Source organism: Pundamilia nyererei, unplaced genomic scaffold (assembly GCF_000239375.1).
Source record: "Pundamilia nyererei isolate P.nyererei 1_Seehausen unplaced genomic scaffold, PunNye1.0 scaffold00023, whole genome shotgun sequence".
NCBI classification, from domain to species: domain Eukaryota; kingdom Metazoa; phylum Chordata; class Actinopteri; order Cichliformes; family Cichlidae; genus Pundamilia; species Pundamilia nyererei.
This window is the reverse complement of record NW_005187424.1, coordinates 520281-538756: the sequence shown is the minus strand read 5'-3', so window position 1 is coordinate 538756 and position 18476 is coordinate 520281. Positions and strand designations below refer to the sequence as shown.

Genomic DNA, 18476 nt, shown 5'->3' with positions numbered 1-18476 from the left:
TGTGTGTGTGTGTGTGTGTGTGTGTGTGTGTGTGTGTGTGTGTGTGTGTGTGTGTGTGTGTGTGTGTGTGTGTTTCTCGCTGAAGGAGGAACAGAGGCTAATTGAGGCAGGAGAGTCCAGGTGATAGTGCTCTCATTAGATGAGCAGGTGTGCGTACGCCTTCAGTCTACCTGTGACGATAGAAGTCCCTTATCTACTGAAACATGCATGTGTGTTTTTCTGTGCACGAGGCTGGGAGATGCAGAGGCCAATAGATCACACATTTCTATCTCTGAAGGAACAATAAAATATAAAACTGCACAACATACAAGAAGCATTAAAGACGCGCTACAAATGCAGAGCACAGGACCAAATACAGGCATGCTGTGTATCTTTGACAGCGCACTCTACAGCACAATAGATTAGCTCTTTTTTTTTTCTTTCGTCGTAACATATTTGATTTTTCTTTTGTTTTATTTACTTCTGGCATTTGTTAAATTTCATTATTGACACAGATATTTTCTTCGTTTGTGCTTCGTTTGCTTTCAGAGAATCCAGTGCACTTCCCACAATGCCACCAAGGCAAAATGAGAACTTTTAAAAGCCAGACACGAGTCTTTTTCACAATGCACCGCAGCCCTGAAATTTTCTCAATGTCAATTGTGTTGGCTACTTACAGTCTCTCACCGAGCCAGCTCGCTCGCACAAATTCTGCGTGACGTTTGTCTGAGAGCGGATTGACCACAGAATTCACGGCAAGTGAGAGAAAGTCACGTGTCCCTCTCCTGACTGATAATAGTTTGAACTCTGAGAACAGACTCACCGTTAGAGTTAGTCTACTAATAGAACGAAGGCTAAAGGTGGCTAGATTTTTATTAAGGCACGAGAAAGTGGAAGGCCAACCTGCTGCGTTTGCTCACATACATCATTATTACTGTTACTGTCATTACGTGTCCGATTTAAGTGGAAACCTCAGAGGCTGAAAAAAGGAGTGCCAAAAACCGACCCCAAAAGCGAGCGAGTCTCCACAGACTCCTATATTAATGTAGCCAGCTTCCCAGCATCAGGGTTCACAGGTTTGTCTCTGTGAATAGTTTCACCTGCATGGTGTGACTTTAGTTTTTAAACAACTCAGACATTTTAGACACTGTTAAGGCTCAAAGTTAGGAAGGTAGACAGCAGCAGCTGATTTTAGCATTTAAAAGTGTGGCTATGCTTCACTAGACTTGTGTTGATAATGATGATGCAAACATTGTGCACGTGACGTGGCTCTCTCCGTCACTTCTGTGGGTAAAGGAAGCTGGATGGAAACGCCTGACTAAATGACAGGATGTCATCACTCTAACAGACTGATGTTACGCAGGTCATGTGACTGACTCTCAGCATATATAGAGACTAAATAAACCTGAAGACGGGCTTGAAATACTCAAAATTTTAAGCAGCACACCGATGCAGGCGCTACATTTAAGACAACTGGCATCAAACTGACTTGGCAGTCTTAGCGTGCGTGCCTCGTGGATATGTGGACTCTTCTGCGTGTCTGCCGTTTTAATCCCTGTCTGGGTAGATGTTTTAATTCCTGTTTGAGGCCGTTTAAACGTGTGTGCGGATCCGTGTTTGTGTGCCTCGGGTTGCACGCGACCCAGAACTTCACCCCTTTCCAGCGGCTCACCAATAACACTCGATCTCTGGGAGAGGATTCACCCACAAGGGCTCTGAAATCAGCGAGGCTCGCTGCAGCTCAGCTACTTAATCTCTCTGTGCCGCTCCACCATCTCTACTTCATATTTCAGACTCCTGGTTGTTGGCAGCCGGGCCGACCTCCAGCAGCCCCGTCCACCCTGCTGCCTGCCTGCCTGCACGCTGGTGGAAGCAAAGGCAAAAAAGACCGATTATATCTGACCGATGCATCCGTGTTCCAGGAAAGGCGATGTGAGGCGGGTACGTGTGTGTTTTTTCATTGAAAAGCTCATCATTTTCAGCAGAGCTGGGAGTGATAAAACTTTTTTATTGATTTAAATGAGGGATTTTGATATTTTATATTGACTGTGACGGTTCTTTTACAGCTTATTTTTTCACCCTGGTCAAGTCAGACATTTTTCCTCCAAAAAACTGATGTTTGCTATTTTGAAAACTGATTTTGCGGTTTGTTTATTTTTGTATTCACTGTTCAGTCTTATAAATACGCTAAACATGCTATGTTTAGCGTAAAGTACCTAAACAAAGCTAATATTACCGACTGATACCTGCAGTCGGTCACATTTGATTTTCTAAGAACTACAGTTGACAGCATATACAAACAAAATAATAAAAAAAAAACCTTTATAACTCTATAACACTTTTATAACAAAAGTAACTGGAAACAGGTACAAATAATTATCTGATTTGGTCAGGTGCTTAAATCCTTTTCTAGTGCGTACAACAACATGTTAGCAGGGCTGCGAGTGTGCACGTGGCTTTTCTCCTGCACCGCTCTGCGCTTGTTGCCCATTCGCAAAACAGACCAGCTCGCATTCAGTTGGCTGTCACCAGTCAGCTGGAAATCGGCTGATTTTGGATGCTTAAGCCTCCTCGGAGACCATAAACCGCTGTTAGTGGATGTCTTCATTGAATTTCTCTTTTGGGCTGGGACTAATGTGCAGGAAGCCTGCTCTGAGGGTCAGTATCACAGATATGCAGCACACATGTGCACCAGCATCTCTACACGACTCCACCCTGACTTCATCTGATTAAACGACACATAAATCACGTCGGTATTAAAGTTGGATGATACAGGCCCGCCTTTGTTTGCCATTAAAGCCCTCTCTGCGTTGTGGACTGTATTAAGCGGAGATGAATAAAGCCAATGAGCAGCAGAGGTGTTCTCCTGAAGGAGGCCTGGACATGGGACCATTAGCAGGAAGGATGTACATTAAGGAAGAGGATGCAACACATTAGAGACCCTACCTCCTCGACAGTTCAAGGGCATAATATAAGGCTAATAAGTCTAGCAGACCTGAAACAAATGGTTAAGTTTGCAATTGTTTCCAATACTAAAGGTACGATTGGTTTAACTTGTTAAATGTCAGAATAGGACAGGAGCAACAGCACCAGCTTACAACATGTCAAACTGCTCCAATTTAACAGCTGATTAAACTGAAACTAATAATGAAGGGATGCTAATCACATTAAGAAGCCCAACTGACAGCATGTTTACATTGTCCCACATTAACAAACACTACAAAGTACTGCTGTTATTCAGCAACTATAAAACAGACACACACACACACACACACACACACACACACACAGGACTAGGCTCACTAACATGTTCATGTTTTTACACACTCTTAAAGTCGGGACCTCAGCTGCCTGCTCGAACACATAACAGCTCATAATGTGAATTCCATTCCTAGTCATACAATAGAGGGGGAATCACACTCATCCTCGCTGAACAGGAAGTCAAACTAAAAGAGCTTCTTACCTCTGACAGGAAGGTCTGTGCTGATTTCTGGGCACCAACATGCAGCAAATACTCGTACACATATAAAGCTAACCTGAAAAACAAGAGCAGAGACGAGAGGAGGAGTGAGCGCTGAGGATCACAGTGAGCGTTCATTCAGGAGGATTTCAAAAGTGAAGGAAAAGTCAAACGTTTGTGCACAACTGGCGGAAAATCATCGCCGTGTCATCTGAGATGGCGCTCGGATAAACGTGATTTTACAGTACAGATATCATATACACAGCGACGGGGTGATGAATGTTTGATGCGCAGGTTTCAGGATGACTGCTGCTGAGGCACAGAGAAAAACGTGGATGAAGAATATCCTCAGACAGGACTCCCAGACGCGAACACACCCTTGTGGATTCTACGTGTTAGAAATGATAACACAAATCGCTCTTTAAGAGACAAAAATGATTCATTAATATAAACAGCAATTAGTTTAAGACGGAAGCACAGCTGATAATTATTAGCAGCTTTTCAATCACCTGTGAGACAAATCTTAAATCAAATATTGCTGTCTAAGCTCGGTCCATTAAAAGAAAATCTTTTAGGATCATCCAGCTAAAAGAGTAGAAACACAGCTGCTGGAAATGGCTGAGGAGGCTCTGCAAACAAGCCTTTAATATTACACTTCTGCTGATATCAAAAATATAGTGTATTCTTCTCACACTAAACAATAGACTTTATGTCCTCATATTTACACTTTGCAGCTCAGCCTGTATTCATCACCAAAGCTTTACTCGCATGTCCTTTAGAGGGTTTCAGTGAGCAGGAGCCAATCACCGGGTAAAGAGGTGGGCTACACCTGCCAGTCAATCGTGTACGAAAAGACAGACAAGCTGTTCAAGCTCACACTCACACCTGCATGTGACATTTACCAATTAACACAGTCTGCATGTCTTTGTACTGATGGAGGCAACCAGAGCATCAGCACAGGGATAAAGACCCCAGTCAGCCGGCTGCTCCCAACCCAGAGCCTGCTATCTATGAGGCCTGATCACAAAGGATCAAACTACTGAGTTAAACTATTTATTCATGCACAGGAAAAAAAGAATAACGTTCGATTCTACTATTAATCTTTTTTTTAAAAATGCTGGTTCATGACTTTAAACAAGTCGTGCACATTTTGACTGCACAGTTTCCCACCAGTCACCAATAAAAACACACATTTTTTAACTTTTGCTGTAGACAATGAATTCGGCTCGTGTGATGTGTCGATCCGAGAACCAGTAAAAGTCCGGTTGCCTAGCAACAAGATTGTGGGACTTCATAAAGTCATCGCTTCCCGCCAAGAAACTGTACGACACATTCTTCTTCTCCTTCCTCTCTTGGCTGCTCCCTTTAGGGGTCACCACAGCGGATCATCTGCCTCCACCTCCTCCCATCCCAGCATCCTCCTCTGTCACACTAATGCTCTGCCTGTCCTCCTTCACTACATCCACCCTCAGCATCCACCTTTTCTCCTCCACACACGTCCAAAGCGCCTCCGCCTCGCCTCTCTGACTTTGCCGTGTCTCGCCACCATCCTGGAAACCTTTGATTTCGGTCTTGCTGCTGTCCTTCTTTCACAAATCACCTCTGATACTCGTCTCCACCTGCTCCACCCTCCCCGCACTCTCCTCTTCACCTCCCTTGTGCTTTGGATAGCTAACCCCAGGTTCACTACCTCTGCTAGCATCCTCCCTGCTGCACACATGTACCATGCCTTGTTTCTGCTACTTTTTATTCCTCTTCTCTCCAGAGCATACCTCCACCTCTCCAGGCTCTTCTCCACCTGTCCCCTACTCTCATTACAGACCACAACCCATTCCCGTATCTTCATGGTATGGCTCCTCAGCTTTATTCCACTGTAGTTACTACAGATCTGCTCTTGAAAATCGGTACCGGCACAGGTCGCCCTTCCTCGGCCATCCCCGCACTCTCACAGCTTGTGTCCTGAGTCTGTACGACACATTATCCTACTACAAACCACCATGTCCTCTTTTTACGTCAGCTTGTGGAACATTAGATTAAAACCATGTGATTTTTATTTGAGTTTTAGAGGTACTGACAGGCAAATGTTGCATTCTGTGGACAGAGCCAGGTGATCTACCTGCCCCTGCTTTCTGTCTTTATACAGGATAGTTATTCGTAGTAACTTTAAACCCATTATGAACATTTCCAGCTCTTAGATTTCAGTCAAGTGAATTATCACGATTTATAGTTCAAAAAAATATTTATCTGATACGGAGCATCGACGCAGCCGCTCGGTTCATCCTCCGTGTGAAACAAGCCGGTTTTCCTGCTCACCCTTTAAGCCGACTCCTGATTGGCTTCCCGTGGTGCTGCTGTGCAAACAGCCACAGCTGTATGCCTGAGATGACCACATTAAAGATATCCACTTTCACTGACATCACACAGAGGCGAGAGTAAAAAAAGCTCACGGTAACCTGAGCTTTTAGCTCACAGGGATCACTTGCACAACCTTAAATGAAACTCTGTCTGTGATTAATATGAGAATGTGCTGTGGTAACAGAATTAAACTGACAGAAAGTAAAGAAAAGCGTCTTAGCCCCGCTTCGATGCACAGATTTGAAAGTGGTATTGATCTTCTCAACTAGTTACAGCAGAGAAGGAAACAAACATATTTCTCAGTGGCTGCAAAGGACTTATTACAAACATAAATGTACTTTATATCATAAATAGCATCAGTTTTTAGAGACCAGCCAATTACTTTCTTTCTCTTCCCTTATTAACACTCATCCTACTGCCACTTGGCCAGACTCGCAAAACTCAGGTAAACAGTATTTACCAACATTATTATCACAAAGAACTCAAATACTGGCACCCACTCCCGGTTAGACAACAAATTCATCTGCATAAATCTGCATGGACGCACATGCTTCCCTCGGGTTCACCATTTCAGGACAAAAGCAAACTGCACTACTAAATATTTTTACTACGATGAAGAAGCGCGGACAGACGCCACACCATGCAGTCATCTATATTCAGCTCTCCCTGCTTCTACAGCACTGTGCGGGGAGGTGCTGCGCTTTTGTGTACGGTGGGGGCGATAGATTTTATGCTGATCACATGCATCAAGCCCAGACCAGACAGAGAGTTATGATGTTTGGGTTGTTGCTGGGTGATACTGAATGAATCAATAATGAGCCAGAACAGAGTTGAACAATCTGACTCTTTATGTCTTTAAAGATGTCACTGCAGCGTCTTGAGAACTATCTGCTAAAGTGTTGCAGCTGGTCCAGACTAGTTTCAGCCAGACACGCGATGCCATCACCTGCGGTATTTCTAACATCTGAAACCATCCTATTTATGCCCATATCAGCGCCTAATGTAAACACACAGTTTAAGGAAAACATATATGTCGTGTGTATGTGTGTGTGGCTGTGTTTACATATCTTTGTAGGGACCAAGAATCAGAAGTTTGCTATGCTTGTGGGGACCAACAGCCCTTATGGGGACCAAAATCCCAGTCCCCATGAGTTTGAAGGCATTTTTGAGACTCAAATGTGGTTTTAGCGTCAGGGTTACAATTAGGTTATGGTTAGGCATTAATTTTTGATAGTCAGGGTCAGGGTAAGCGGCTATGTGAATTAGCATTATGTCAATTAGATGTCCCCACAAAGATACGAAAACACGGTGTGTGTTTGTTTGTAAAGAGTCACATGTAGGAGCAAATTGTTTGTTGTTAATGTTTAATATTGATATCAGATGCAGCAACTGTTCTGCTGAAGTTCAAGTGATCAGCTCGGTGTTCAGGAAAATGCCCATCGCCTGTAACTAAGAGTCATCTGCGAAAATGTGCAGCAAAATCATTTTTATTTTTTAACATTTCAGAGGATTGTTGGCTCTAACATGACCCAGATTATGACTTTACCTTAAGCCGTGTTTCATTAGAACAGGATACGAAGGAAACGGCACTACTATGGTACTTATTTTAGTTTCATGTGAAATTTTTGTGCTTTTTAGCAAAAAATGTAAACTTCTAATGAGAAAGAGAAATACTATTTTCATCCAATAATAATAATATCTGGACGCTCCCTCTCTATCACACAGATATATTGTAATATAAAGGGTAAAGCATGTTTGGGCAGTGGAGCTGAATCAGTGTGTGGAGAAGAAGCTCCACACACTGACTGTTGTGTTTTGGAGGGTGGCGGGGTTATCTGTGATGGATCACAGTTTGTTCAGTGGCCTCCTCTCCACCACAGCTTCAACAGTGTCCAGTTTGCAGCCAATCACAGAGCACAACAGGCCTTGCTGCAAACCTCCATCATTTTGCTGCCCACACTGAAGGATCTCAGGAATCAGAGCCTGCTCGTCCTCTCTTCATATACAGCATTCCGGTTCACTTTATTGCACGGTAATAATCACAGCAATCAATTTTTTAAACACAGAAAGCTTTGTAAGCTTCTTGTTTTTAGCCAAGAGTAACGACTGCAGCTTTGGCACGTGGAGCTAATCACGAAAATATGCAATAATGTGAAAACGAGCTGCTACAGAAACACTGATCACTTTAGTTGGAGCATCAAACACCAAAATGACTCCTTTGGCACGGGCGTCAATAACGTATGTAAAGCTCGAAAGAGTTATGTTGTTAATTATTTGAGCATTTAAACCAGCAGTGGCCGACGCGCTCCTCCAGTCAAAGTCTCAGTCGTGTGGGAAAGGACTCACGTGGAAGCAGGCAGCCAACCAAAGCCAACTCAGGTCGCCTGTCCTTTTTCTCACATCTGCATTTTGGCAGCTGCACATTTAGAGGATGCCATTTGAATTCAATTCAATTTAATTTGATTTATACAGTGCCAAATCACAACAGCAGTCGCCTCAAGGTGCTTTATATTGTAAGGTAGACCCTACAATAATACATACAGAGAAAAACCCAACAATTATATGATCCCCTATGAGCAAGCACTTTGGCGACAGTGGGAAGGAAAAACTCCCTTTTAACAGGAAGAAACCTCTGGCAGAACCAGGCTCAGGGAGGCGGGGCCATCTACCGTGACTGGTTGGAGTGAGAGAAGGTATGCTAAATAATGAATCGCAATGAAACTGTACTTGCAGTTTAGCAAGGTTCAACAAGCGACCCTGTCTCCTAAAAATGACGTTCACGCGACATTAAACTGCATTCTCAGTGATGTTTCTGTGGGACAGCTAACACTGCTCCCACCTAAAAGTTTAAAAGTGCATAAACAACAGGACTTTCATACAGAAGAAAAGGGTTCGACTCCTGTATCCTACCGATGTTCTGGCACGTTTGTATTTTCTGTTTTTAAACTTGAAATTGTGCCTTCATTGCTCTTTAGTTTTATTTTCGCTCACTGTTTGTTTAGAGTTGGGACACAGCAAAAGATCATAGGTCAAAATAGACCCTTTCACAACCTACTAAGAAGCTGCTCCATTTTACGTCAGCAGCAGAGCAAGAAAACAAAAATAGGTTTTCCTCAAAACAAGAAGACGGGACTGCCACATGTTGTAACGTTCAAAATCAACCCTGCCTTTGCAGTGCGAACACCCAGCAGCAGGCGCCAGGTCCTATATGCTGCACCTACGCTGTACAGGATCGAACAGATTCCCATGAGCACTGCGCCGATGAAATTTTCATGGCAGAGTCTGGTGTGATCTGAGGGGCTCCGTGCCCCAGCGATGGGCACCTGCCCTGGCTGCAATGCATTATTTAAAAACACTCATTCAATCCAGGCTTCAGGGGACACCTTTTGTTACCCTGTCAGAACCAGTAAGTGTAACCCGGCTGAGGAGGAGACATTTTTGCAAGCCGGTGGAGCAGAGCTTGAGGAAGAACAGGTAGATAAAGTAGGCGTGAGGGGGTTAGCTGTGGCAGAGGGAAACTGAAGGTCAGGGCCTCGGCTCTTTGCTCTACGGACAGCACCGGTGAGAACACTTCCCCGTGACCCCTGCTCCGGTTACACGTGTCAGTCAGGAATAAAAGGTGAGATGCTTACGAGACAAAGCACGAGCACAAACAGCCCTCTCCTCAGCTTATGCGCCCTCTGAAGAGGTTCACAAAGGAAATTTAACAGAAAAATCAAATTGCTGATGCAAATTAGTCGATGAGACATGGGAGATCAGTCTGAGTGGGAGGAAGAACATCTGACCTGTGCTTTGACTGCCGACTAAATATCAAGGTCCGTCACGTAAAGTGTGTCAGGCTGTATTAAAGGAGCCACAAAGCCAACTGGCAGAGCATCTGTCTCGTCCTCATCTTCTTTATCTTAAGACGCAAAATGATTCATAACAATTTTTAAACCATAAGCAGCTCCAAAGGAGAAGAATGAAAACCCTCTACAACATCGCTTCTGATCTTCCCTCCTTTCTCGTCGCCAACGTCACGCAAGCAAACTAAGACTTCGCTCCATGTCCACACATCAAGGAGATCTCTCCCACTGTCACGTCCCCGGGAAACACACACCTGACATTTAGCCCCAGGCTGTCCCAGCTCGCCTCAGGAGACAAGGGCATCTCGGCTGAGTTTAGCGAGCTAAAACACAGACAGTTAGCAAATTAACTCTCATGTCTTTGTTTCAATAATTCAGCAGCGAGAGCGGCGGCAGGCCAAGGAAGGAAGCGATGGAGGATGAGGCAGGGCCTCTAACTGCATCTGCTTTCACATACATGCCTTTTAGAAACAATAAATACTGATTTTAAAGCGCGACGGGATAAAAGCACGATATCTTCTTTCCTAAATATGAAACATTTACACCCAGCATATAAACACAGTACGGCTGTGCCCGGTGTGGATGCAGTGATGTATCACTTAAAGGTGAATGAGAGGGTGGATGCCCGTTTGAGACATCCGTGATAGAGTGAAGCTGTTTCACTAAAGCTTATTCCCGCTGCGCAGCGGCTGTGTATATTTTTTGGGCTCAGTTATGGCATTTCCTTTGTCAAAACAAATCAGCGTCACCGAGCATGTAAACAGCAGTGGCTTTAGCCATGGGTTAATCCACACATTGTTAGACAAACACAAGCACACATGAAGCCTCCGCTCTCCCTCTCGGCTCTGTGATGTTACCTGCTGACAGAATCACGTGGAACTTTTCTCAGAGTTTAATAGTAAAACTGGATTTTTAACCCACAAAAGCCGTTTTTAGGTGAAAGAGGCAGACGAGAGCGATTGACTACCATCCTCAGCAGGTAATGAGGACGATAACATGATGCAGCTTCAAAAAGGAGCTTTTGTTTTGTAACCGATGTATGTTTAGGAACACACAGTGCCTCGTTTGCTCGATCGAGGTTTTTTCCCGTGTGCTAATAAAAGGCGCGCACTTCTCATCTGTGTGCTCTGTTGCCAAACTGATTAACAACTTCAGGCACGTAGCTTCAATATTTATACTCTCTTCTTTATTTCAAGTGAGAAAACTAGCAAATTTGTGCGGATGCACCAGAAGCAGCTGACGAAAGGCGGCATTAATTGACTGTTGACATATCTGAATGAAAGCACAGTCAGCCAAAGGGTGCTGAGGGTAAATCGAGGGCTTCTTTACTTTTAGAGCAGTGTTTCTGCTTGTGTTAGCGCGCAGCTCTTTATGCTTCCTTCAAAAGGCTAAAATGCAGATGGCAGAGCCATCTGTGTAGAATCAAAACCATGCATTCAGACCTGAAGATCCCCATTAAAGTGCATGTAAATACATGGGAGGAGTCGGGGGAGGAGCAGAGGATGTAAAGAAACCCATGTTCAAAACAAACTGATTAACTTTACTCTTGAAGCTCTTTCCCCGCATAAATCCAACAGCACTCGAAACCACACGGACAAACCGAGGATTAGAAAACAAATGCGAGGAGCAAGTTCTTTTAGAAACCAAACACGAGTTTACAAAAGAAGAAAATCAATAAAAATAAGGTGTGGCGTCGATCTGTGAAACATTTTTGTGAATGGCGCCTTTAATTAATGTGCTGGCTCCATCAGCTCACAATTCAAAGAGGTTCCAGTTACATAGGAGACATTAATACGGAAGCTTCTGTGTCACTCCCGTCCAAATTAAATTAAATAAAACACTGAAAAGTGCAGAGAATAATTAATTTCTCTGGCTGTGAGGGCACCGGTTCCTCCTCCACCTATATTAGTATTAGTAGCTTGTTTTCGCTTTACAAGACGCCTCATCACAACAACGTTTCTCAAGGATCTGCAAAGAAAACACTCCCCCCCCCCTCATTTCCTGCTACCTGTGATCTCAAGACAGCTGTATGGTGAGGCCTTGGTCGTGCAGCGGAATCCACAAAAGTGAGAAACGCTCGTGTGACTGTTTCATGTTGCATTTCTGAGCAAACGGGCTGGATTCGAGCCTTGGCTTCAAGGCTGTGATGGAAATAAAAAGCACACTGTACATATGTCACAACACAATTAACAGCAAAACTAAGAGTGCATGCTGGAACATTTTGTGTAGTGACCCTGAGAGCTACTGTACATACCTGCAGCGTTCAGTACTGTAAATACAGAGCAGCTTTATTAAACACTTCATCAAGAACAAAACCTCACAAGTCCTTCGGTAAATGAAGCACTGCTTTCTAAGTTAGGCTGCCACCTCGGTATTGAAGCGTGCTCCCAGTTACAGGCCCTTTTTAGGCTCCCTAAACAGAGCGGTGTAAAAAATTTGTGATTGTTTTGGTTCCATTATTTCCAGTGTGAGGTTAATCCCTGAAAAGCTCCAGCAGCTGGCCATCACCACATTTGTGACACCCCACAGGAAGAAAACATGCTGTCGATTTTAAATTATGCACGTGCACATGCGTGAAACGTTTTAGGCACAAGACAAGGAAGCAGTTTAATAAAACACAATATAAACTTATGAGTAAATAGTCCCTCTATAACTTCTTCCCCTGGTGTAACTCGCCCAATCGTCCAATTGCTCTCAGCTACACAAGGAAAACATGCTTTGAACTAATTACATTTTTCTCTGGCCTTAAATATGTGATCTGATGTTCCTCTGCAGATTTGTGTGTCAAATCTAAGAGCCGTGCAGCTCCTTTAAAATCATAAGGACACAAAAATAAAAGTGGGGAAACGTTCACACTTTATTATGATTAGAGCTGTTGTACAAAACCAAGAGCGTAAAGTCATATTATTCCTTTATAGATTACCTAACAGAGCACATCACACCATAATCTTCTACGCAAGAGCTGGAGCTGTGACGCCACACTGCACGCCTGCTTTAATAAGATACGAGCCCATCCGGGATGCCCTCTGTTTAATATCTGAATATGTAAAGAGTCGTATGAATATGTAAATATGAATATGAGGCAATTCAGTGATGCATTGAGGCAGCTGTTGCGAGCTCTACACTTACAAGGAAACATGTGTTGGCCCTGCAGGGCAGGTTAGGGTGACAAGACAGGTGAGCGGAGAGGGCAGGCGTCATCTGTGATGTGTGGACAACACCTGTAAGCCTGTGACATGCCGAAAGGACGCGAATATACACAGAGACGTAAAGAAAAGGTGGGAATAAATGCAGAAAAACAAACTCAGAAACGCGGTTATTCACAAGCAGCCTTAACGCAGCAGCATTCATCATTTCCAGCTCTCCAAAGACTTGTATTTCTTATGAGTTCAATTATTAATCTCCTCCTACACTATCATTTGAAATACATGCTGCCTCTGCACTGATTTCACTCCCAATAACACACGGAGCATAATCCACAGTCCCCGAACAAGCAACGGGAACACAGAACTCAAATGATAGATGGCTTTCAGCGTATTGTAAATAAACTAATGAAGCTGAGCCACACAAACAGGTGTAAACGCAGCCTCGGCGTCTGCTGGCGGTTCATGTGCAATATTAAAGCATCATATGCTGGTTCAAAGGTCACTCTGCCTGCTGTTCATGAAAGCCACATGGGACTGTTTTCATTTAGGATTCACTCCTCAGCACACACACACACACACACACAGAACTGCTCAATTTTCCAATAAACTGATGGGAATTCAGAGTGAAATCAAAGGCTTGTGGCACAAGGCATGCACAAAGTCGTATTCGAGGAAGCTTCCACTAAGCACATAAGCGAGCCACATCTCTAGGAGGCTTAATCAATTGAATATGACACGGCAATGCATCAAAAAATACAAGAGAGTCTCTAAAGAAATTTGGCTTCTATTACAGATGCATGAGGTGCAGCGGAACAGCACAGCCTCCCAGGACCTGACAGTGTTTTTAGATTACAATTGCATCCCAGCAGGGATCCCTACACTCTTCTAACCTCAGACTGTTTAGTGCTTAAAAATAGCTAATGATGATAAAACATGGCTCTGATCTAAAGTGCTGTGATGCAAAGAGGGTCCAACTCTTTGAAAGACATGCTCCAGCTTAGCAGGGACATAAAGGAGAGAGGGCGGCAGCCTCCCATCCACGAGAGACAGGGGCATTTAAAAGTTACACTGGCTTTGTGTAGTGAGCTCAAATCCTGGAAGGATGCACAGGCAAGGAGGACGATGTGGACAAATAATAAGACACAGCAGAAATAAGCAATAAACGAAATTCTAATCATTTGTCCAATATTATGTGTTCACACAATAACAGCGCAGACTTCAGCCTAACGTTCCTCGGCGTCCTGCAAGAAGCAGCAGTTCAACATTCAGGCTCTGCTCCCCGTGACTGCAAAACTTTGGCCCCGCTCACTGAACTTTCCCTGCGTGGACCCGGCTTCACGCCTCGGGACCCCGCAGAGCAGGCAGCCCATCCCGCCCCTTGCTCCTGCCCCCTCCAGAGGAGCAGGAGCAGGCTCCTCTCCACGCGCGTGGAAGTTCTGATGCCGAGAGCCGCAACAAAGTATCAGGACGGAAAGGAAACGGCAACAGTGTCGCTCCCCACGAGTGACAGAAGTGTGCGCACGGCAGCCGTGTTTCAGACACAAACACGCAAACTGGAGCCACGAGCAGAGGAAAAAGTTTATCGCGCACCTCCGAGGGGGTCACGGGGAGGAGGGAGGAAAGAGTAGAGCGGCTCCTGTGAAATTACCCTCGCTACTTTACAAAGTTGTGCCGCTCGCTCCTCCGCGCGCTCACACACACACACACGGCGGCTCGGTCACTTACTTTTCTCGCGCCTGGCTGTCGGAAGGGACGACGGCTCCTTTACCTTTGGCGTACATGCTGCTTCTGTTTTAAGACTTTTGCCCCACTCAACACCTGTCAAAGAAAGCAGCCAGCAAAACGCTCCATCTCCATAGCTACCCCTTTAGTGTTTTTACTCCCCCCTTCTCCTCCCCCTCCTCCTCCTCCTCCCTCCTCCTTCTCTCTCCTCTCCCTCCCTCTCTCTCTCTTTTTTTTTTTTTTACATCTCCAACATTGGCCACAAATCAGGCACAGTTTCTACTGGGGGGGACTTGAAACCGTCCTCCGTTGGATTTTTTTTCCCCTCCTCAGCCGCTGTTCCGCAGGCCTGCTCTCCCTCCCTCTGTTAAGCAAACGGTGGGGGCTCCTTAAAGGGAAACACACACTTCTTGTTTGCGGACCGCAGGAGGAAAGAGGAGGGGGAGATGGGAAATGCACGCTGGCGAGGACTTTGCTCTGTGGAGCAAGGTTTTTTTTTCTCCTTTCTTCATCCCGTGAATTTAAATGTCAGTGCCCACTTCTAGCGCTTTCGCACCTTTACCTGTCGGTTATTTGTTTTAAACGTGGATTGTGTTAAAGATGGATGGAGGTGTTCTGAAAGGTGAACCCAAAGAGCAGCCAGCAGGGGGCGTCACCTCTGGTTATTTAAACACTGCTCGCTTTATAGAAGTCTATGGAGGGAAAGGTCGTCCATTACGTCCAAAGTAAACACTTTTTCATAGAGCTTTTGGGCTTAGTCCACAGTTTCGAGTCATATTGAATTAAGCATGATGTTCATTTTTTAAATTATGATCATTATTAATGTCAGACACTTTATGCAGGTGTGCTTCAGGGGGTGTTTTTCAACCCACGACATGGGCAATGATGAAAACGCTAAACTCAAAGCTTCATAACTCGAAGCTATCCAGTTGGTGATACCGCCACTTTTTAAACATCAATGGAAAGAACAAATGTGATGCTTTGATTTTCAATAACGGCACAAACAGTGTTGTGCTCTGGTCTAATAATGAGAAAACCAACAGAAATGCTTAGCTGTCTATTACTACTGCCCGTCACCCCTCCCAGGGTAAGAGCTGCTCAAGTTGGATCTCCAGAGATAGCCGTCTGGTGTTATAGAAATACGGTGTAAGTATGTTTTTAGAATAACTAGCAATCTCCTTCAGTGGATTATGTTTCGGAGTTAAATCTACCCCTCCATCTGAACCCGTTTAGCCCGATTAGCCCCTTCAGCACCATCATTTCCTCCTTTGCACGCTGGTCGTGAAGTTGCAGAGGAACAGAGGCACACCACGCACTTCGGCCTCTTGTGCACGCAGTAAAAATGAGACTTAATTTACTTAATGAACCTGAACTTGTGTGGAGGTTGGAGGTGTGGATTTGACTTTCCTTCAGTTTATCTTCCATTATAAATTCAATTCCAATTTAATTTCATATCAACTTTCATGCACACATGAAGCTCACAGTAGTTGAAGTAGTTAAAAATAGACGACAGGAAACAGAATTTAGTAAATTTGTACAACAGTGAATTTTTAGTTACCTAAAGCATACACTACATGGTCCAGTGTGCTGGGTCGCCTACACGTCACACCTACAGGGGCTGATCATCCGTGAAGCTCCTGGTGTACGGTTTCCATGATGGTAATCCCGCTGGAGGTTTGGAGCTCAGCTGATCTTCTCAGCACTCAGTGAAAGGGTTAGGGATAAGGGAGACTCTGGCATGCCAGAAGCACAATGCACAACCAGCTGGGCATAGTGTAAATATGCACTGCACGTGAAACTGCAGGTAACGGTCAATATTTAAGGTAGAATAAGGGACGAAACAATTTTTTTCATCATGCGTGATGTCCCAACTAAAACGGGACAGCTGGAAACCCTACTGTAACTCCTTGTGGTCTCCCAGGTTATGGTTGCTAAACACTTGCACTTTGCAATAATAGGGCAGTCGTGGAAATAAGAAAACCTATTGCAGCACCACTCTCTTTAGAACAATGAAGCATACTCTCACAAATGTTTCTAAGGGACATCTGAGAACACCTGAAGATTTAAAGGTGTGGTCCAGAACTTTTATCGATATGTTGTCCATCAAACTTCACCAAACCAGTTTATCTCCACGTGCAGATATCGCAGAAGCTGATCCTCTAATGCTGATGTTCTTGTCTTGTGATAAAATTCACTGCAAACTGTAAAGTTTACAGCTCTACTTCACTGTAACTCTAGATAAAAGTCATATGTGCCCTGAGTGTTCCTGATCTATGACTGAGTTATTGCATATTTTCAGTTTTTTTGTGATAGAAGCAACTAAACTTAAACTTCACCCTTACCCTATGTGTCTGCATGATAGCATTTGTGCTTTGTGTTTATTTGCACCAGGCTACCTCTGAACATCTTTAGATTAAAGTCGTGAACAGTGTTGGTCAAGTTACTTGAAAAAAGTAATCAGTAACAAAAATGCAATCCCGTTACTTTACTGATTGCTTATTTTCAAAAGTAATTAATTACTTAGTTACTTTTTAAAAACATGATTTACAACCTGAATAGGTGATAAAGCGATAGATCTTTCAGCCCAATTCTACTTTTTCTGCATAATCCATCATACAAAATGTAATCAAATGGAAAAGTCTCTTTTTAAAACTTGTTTTATTAGTTTTAACCCTTTAACTTTATGCATCAAGCAAAAATTAAATTATATGCAACATTCTCTGACTGGAAGAAATTTGTTTAACATTTAAACCTATTTTCTGCACATTCCAGCACATAAAATAAAATATTTTTTGTGTCTACACTCACTCTTTCAAATAGATGCAAGTAAAACACAGCAGAAAATAAATAAAATCAAAGACTCAGCGGTCCTGTTGCTCTATTTTCACCTGTAATGCAGGAGTGGGGTAGGCGGAGGTTTACCCTGATGCAGGTGTGCCACAGCCGTCAGTGGAAGAATCCGCGAGTTTCTCTGTGAATTTCCCATTACGTCGTAGCGCACTCGGTGCTTGCTCGGAAGTTTAGGGGTTTTTTTCGCTGTAAAAAGAAGTTTTCTTCCCACACACAACGGACACTAATGTTTTTGTCACTTTTTATGGGATCAAACTCAAACTAAGGTCAGTACTTCCACGCTTTAAACGCTGCACGCTCATACTCTCTCCCGCACTCGATATATTATCCATTGTTGATCTGCACACAGCTGTTGTCACAAACGTCGCACTCGCTTACGTCACTGTCGTGAGACATTCTCGCAAAAAAATCACGGTTTTAGTAACGCAGTAACGCAGCGTTCCTACGGGAAAGTAACAGTAATCTAATTACCGTTTTTGCAATAAACGGTAATTATTCGTTTATTAGTTTATTTACTTTACTCGTTACTTGAAAAAAGTAATCGGATTACAGTACTGCCCATCTCTGGTCGTGAACATAGTGTGACATTTTTAACTCATTCTGTGTTTGTGACTTTGATCACAGTGAAATAAACTTTGCTATAATGCACTCTCTGACACAAAGACAGAGAAAGTACCAGGCTCAGTGCAGTAAACACTGCTTGCACTGGTATGTTGTGAGTCGTGCTTCATATTTGTGTGCGTCCCATGGCATCTTTCCATTATTTCTGCACAGTCATGTTCAGGTTACTTTATTGTTACATACACCAGACACAACCATGTTTCAGGACAATAAATCAGAAAAGGGAGCGAGTCATCGGGTAATAAAACCTCTGTGCACAAGTGTTTGCAGACAAGTCAGCAATCTGCTAGCTAACAAAGCAGCCAGAAGGAGGCTTTTGCATCAGCGCCCTCTTTGTGAGCACTTTGACCCGGTGACAGCCAGCAACCATTCACCCACATCCATTTTCAGGGTTGCTGGCTGATTCTAGGTCTGCATGAGTGAGGGCTTATAGACATGCTGTGCACAATAAATAAGATAAAATAAGGCCCCTGTGGATTTGTCAGTGAGGAAATGTTG

The 18476-nt window shown here is 43.9% G+C and overlaps 1 protein-coding gene across 2 annotated transcripts in view; it reads right to left on the bottom strand.

The window, feature by feature from the left end:
- Positions 1-14710, bottom strand: part of ssbp4 (single stranded DNA binding protein 4) — an 82688-nt gene extending 67978 nt beyond the window's left edge. For both annotated transcript variants that reach the window (XM_005727079.2, XM_005727080.2), the window contains exons 1-2: positions 14511-14710; positions 3443-3515 (exon numbers count right to left, since the gene is read on the bottom strand). In XM_005727079.2, the coding sequence (XP_005727136.1) occupies positions 3443-3515; positions 14511-14566 (129 nt within the window). In that variant the 5' untranslated portion in view covers positions 14567-14710. The remainder of the gene's footprint in view (positions 1-3442; positions 3516-14510) is intronic.
- Positions 14711-18476: the final 3766 nt, after the last annotated feature.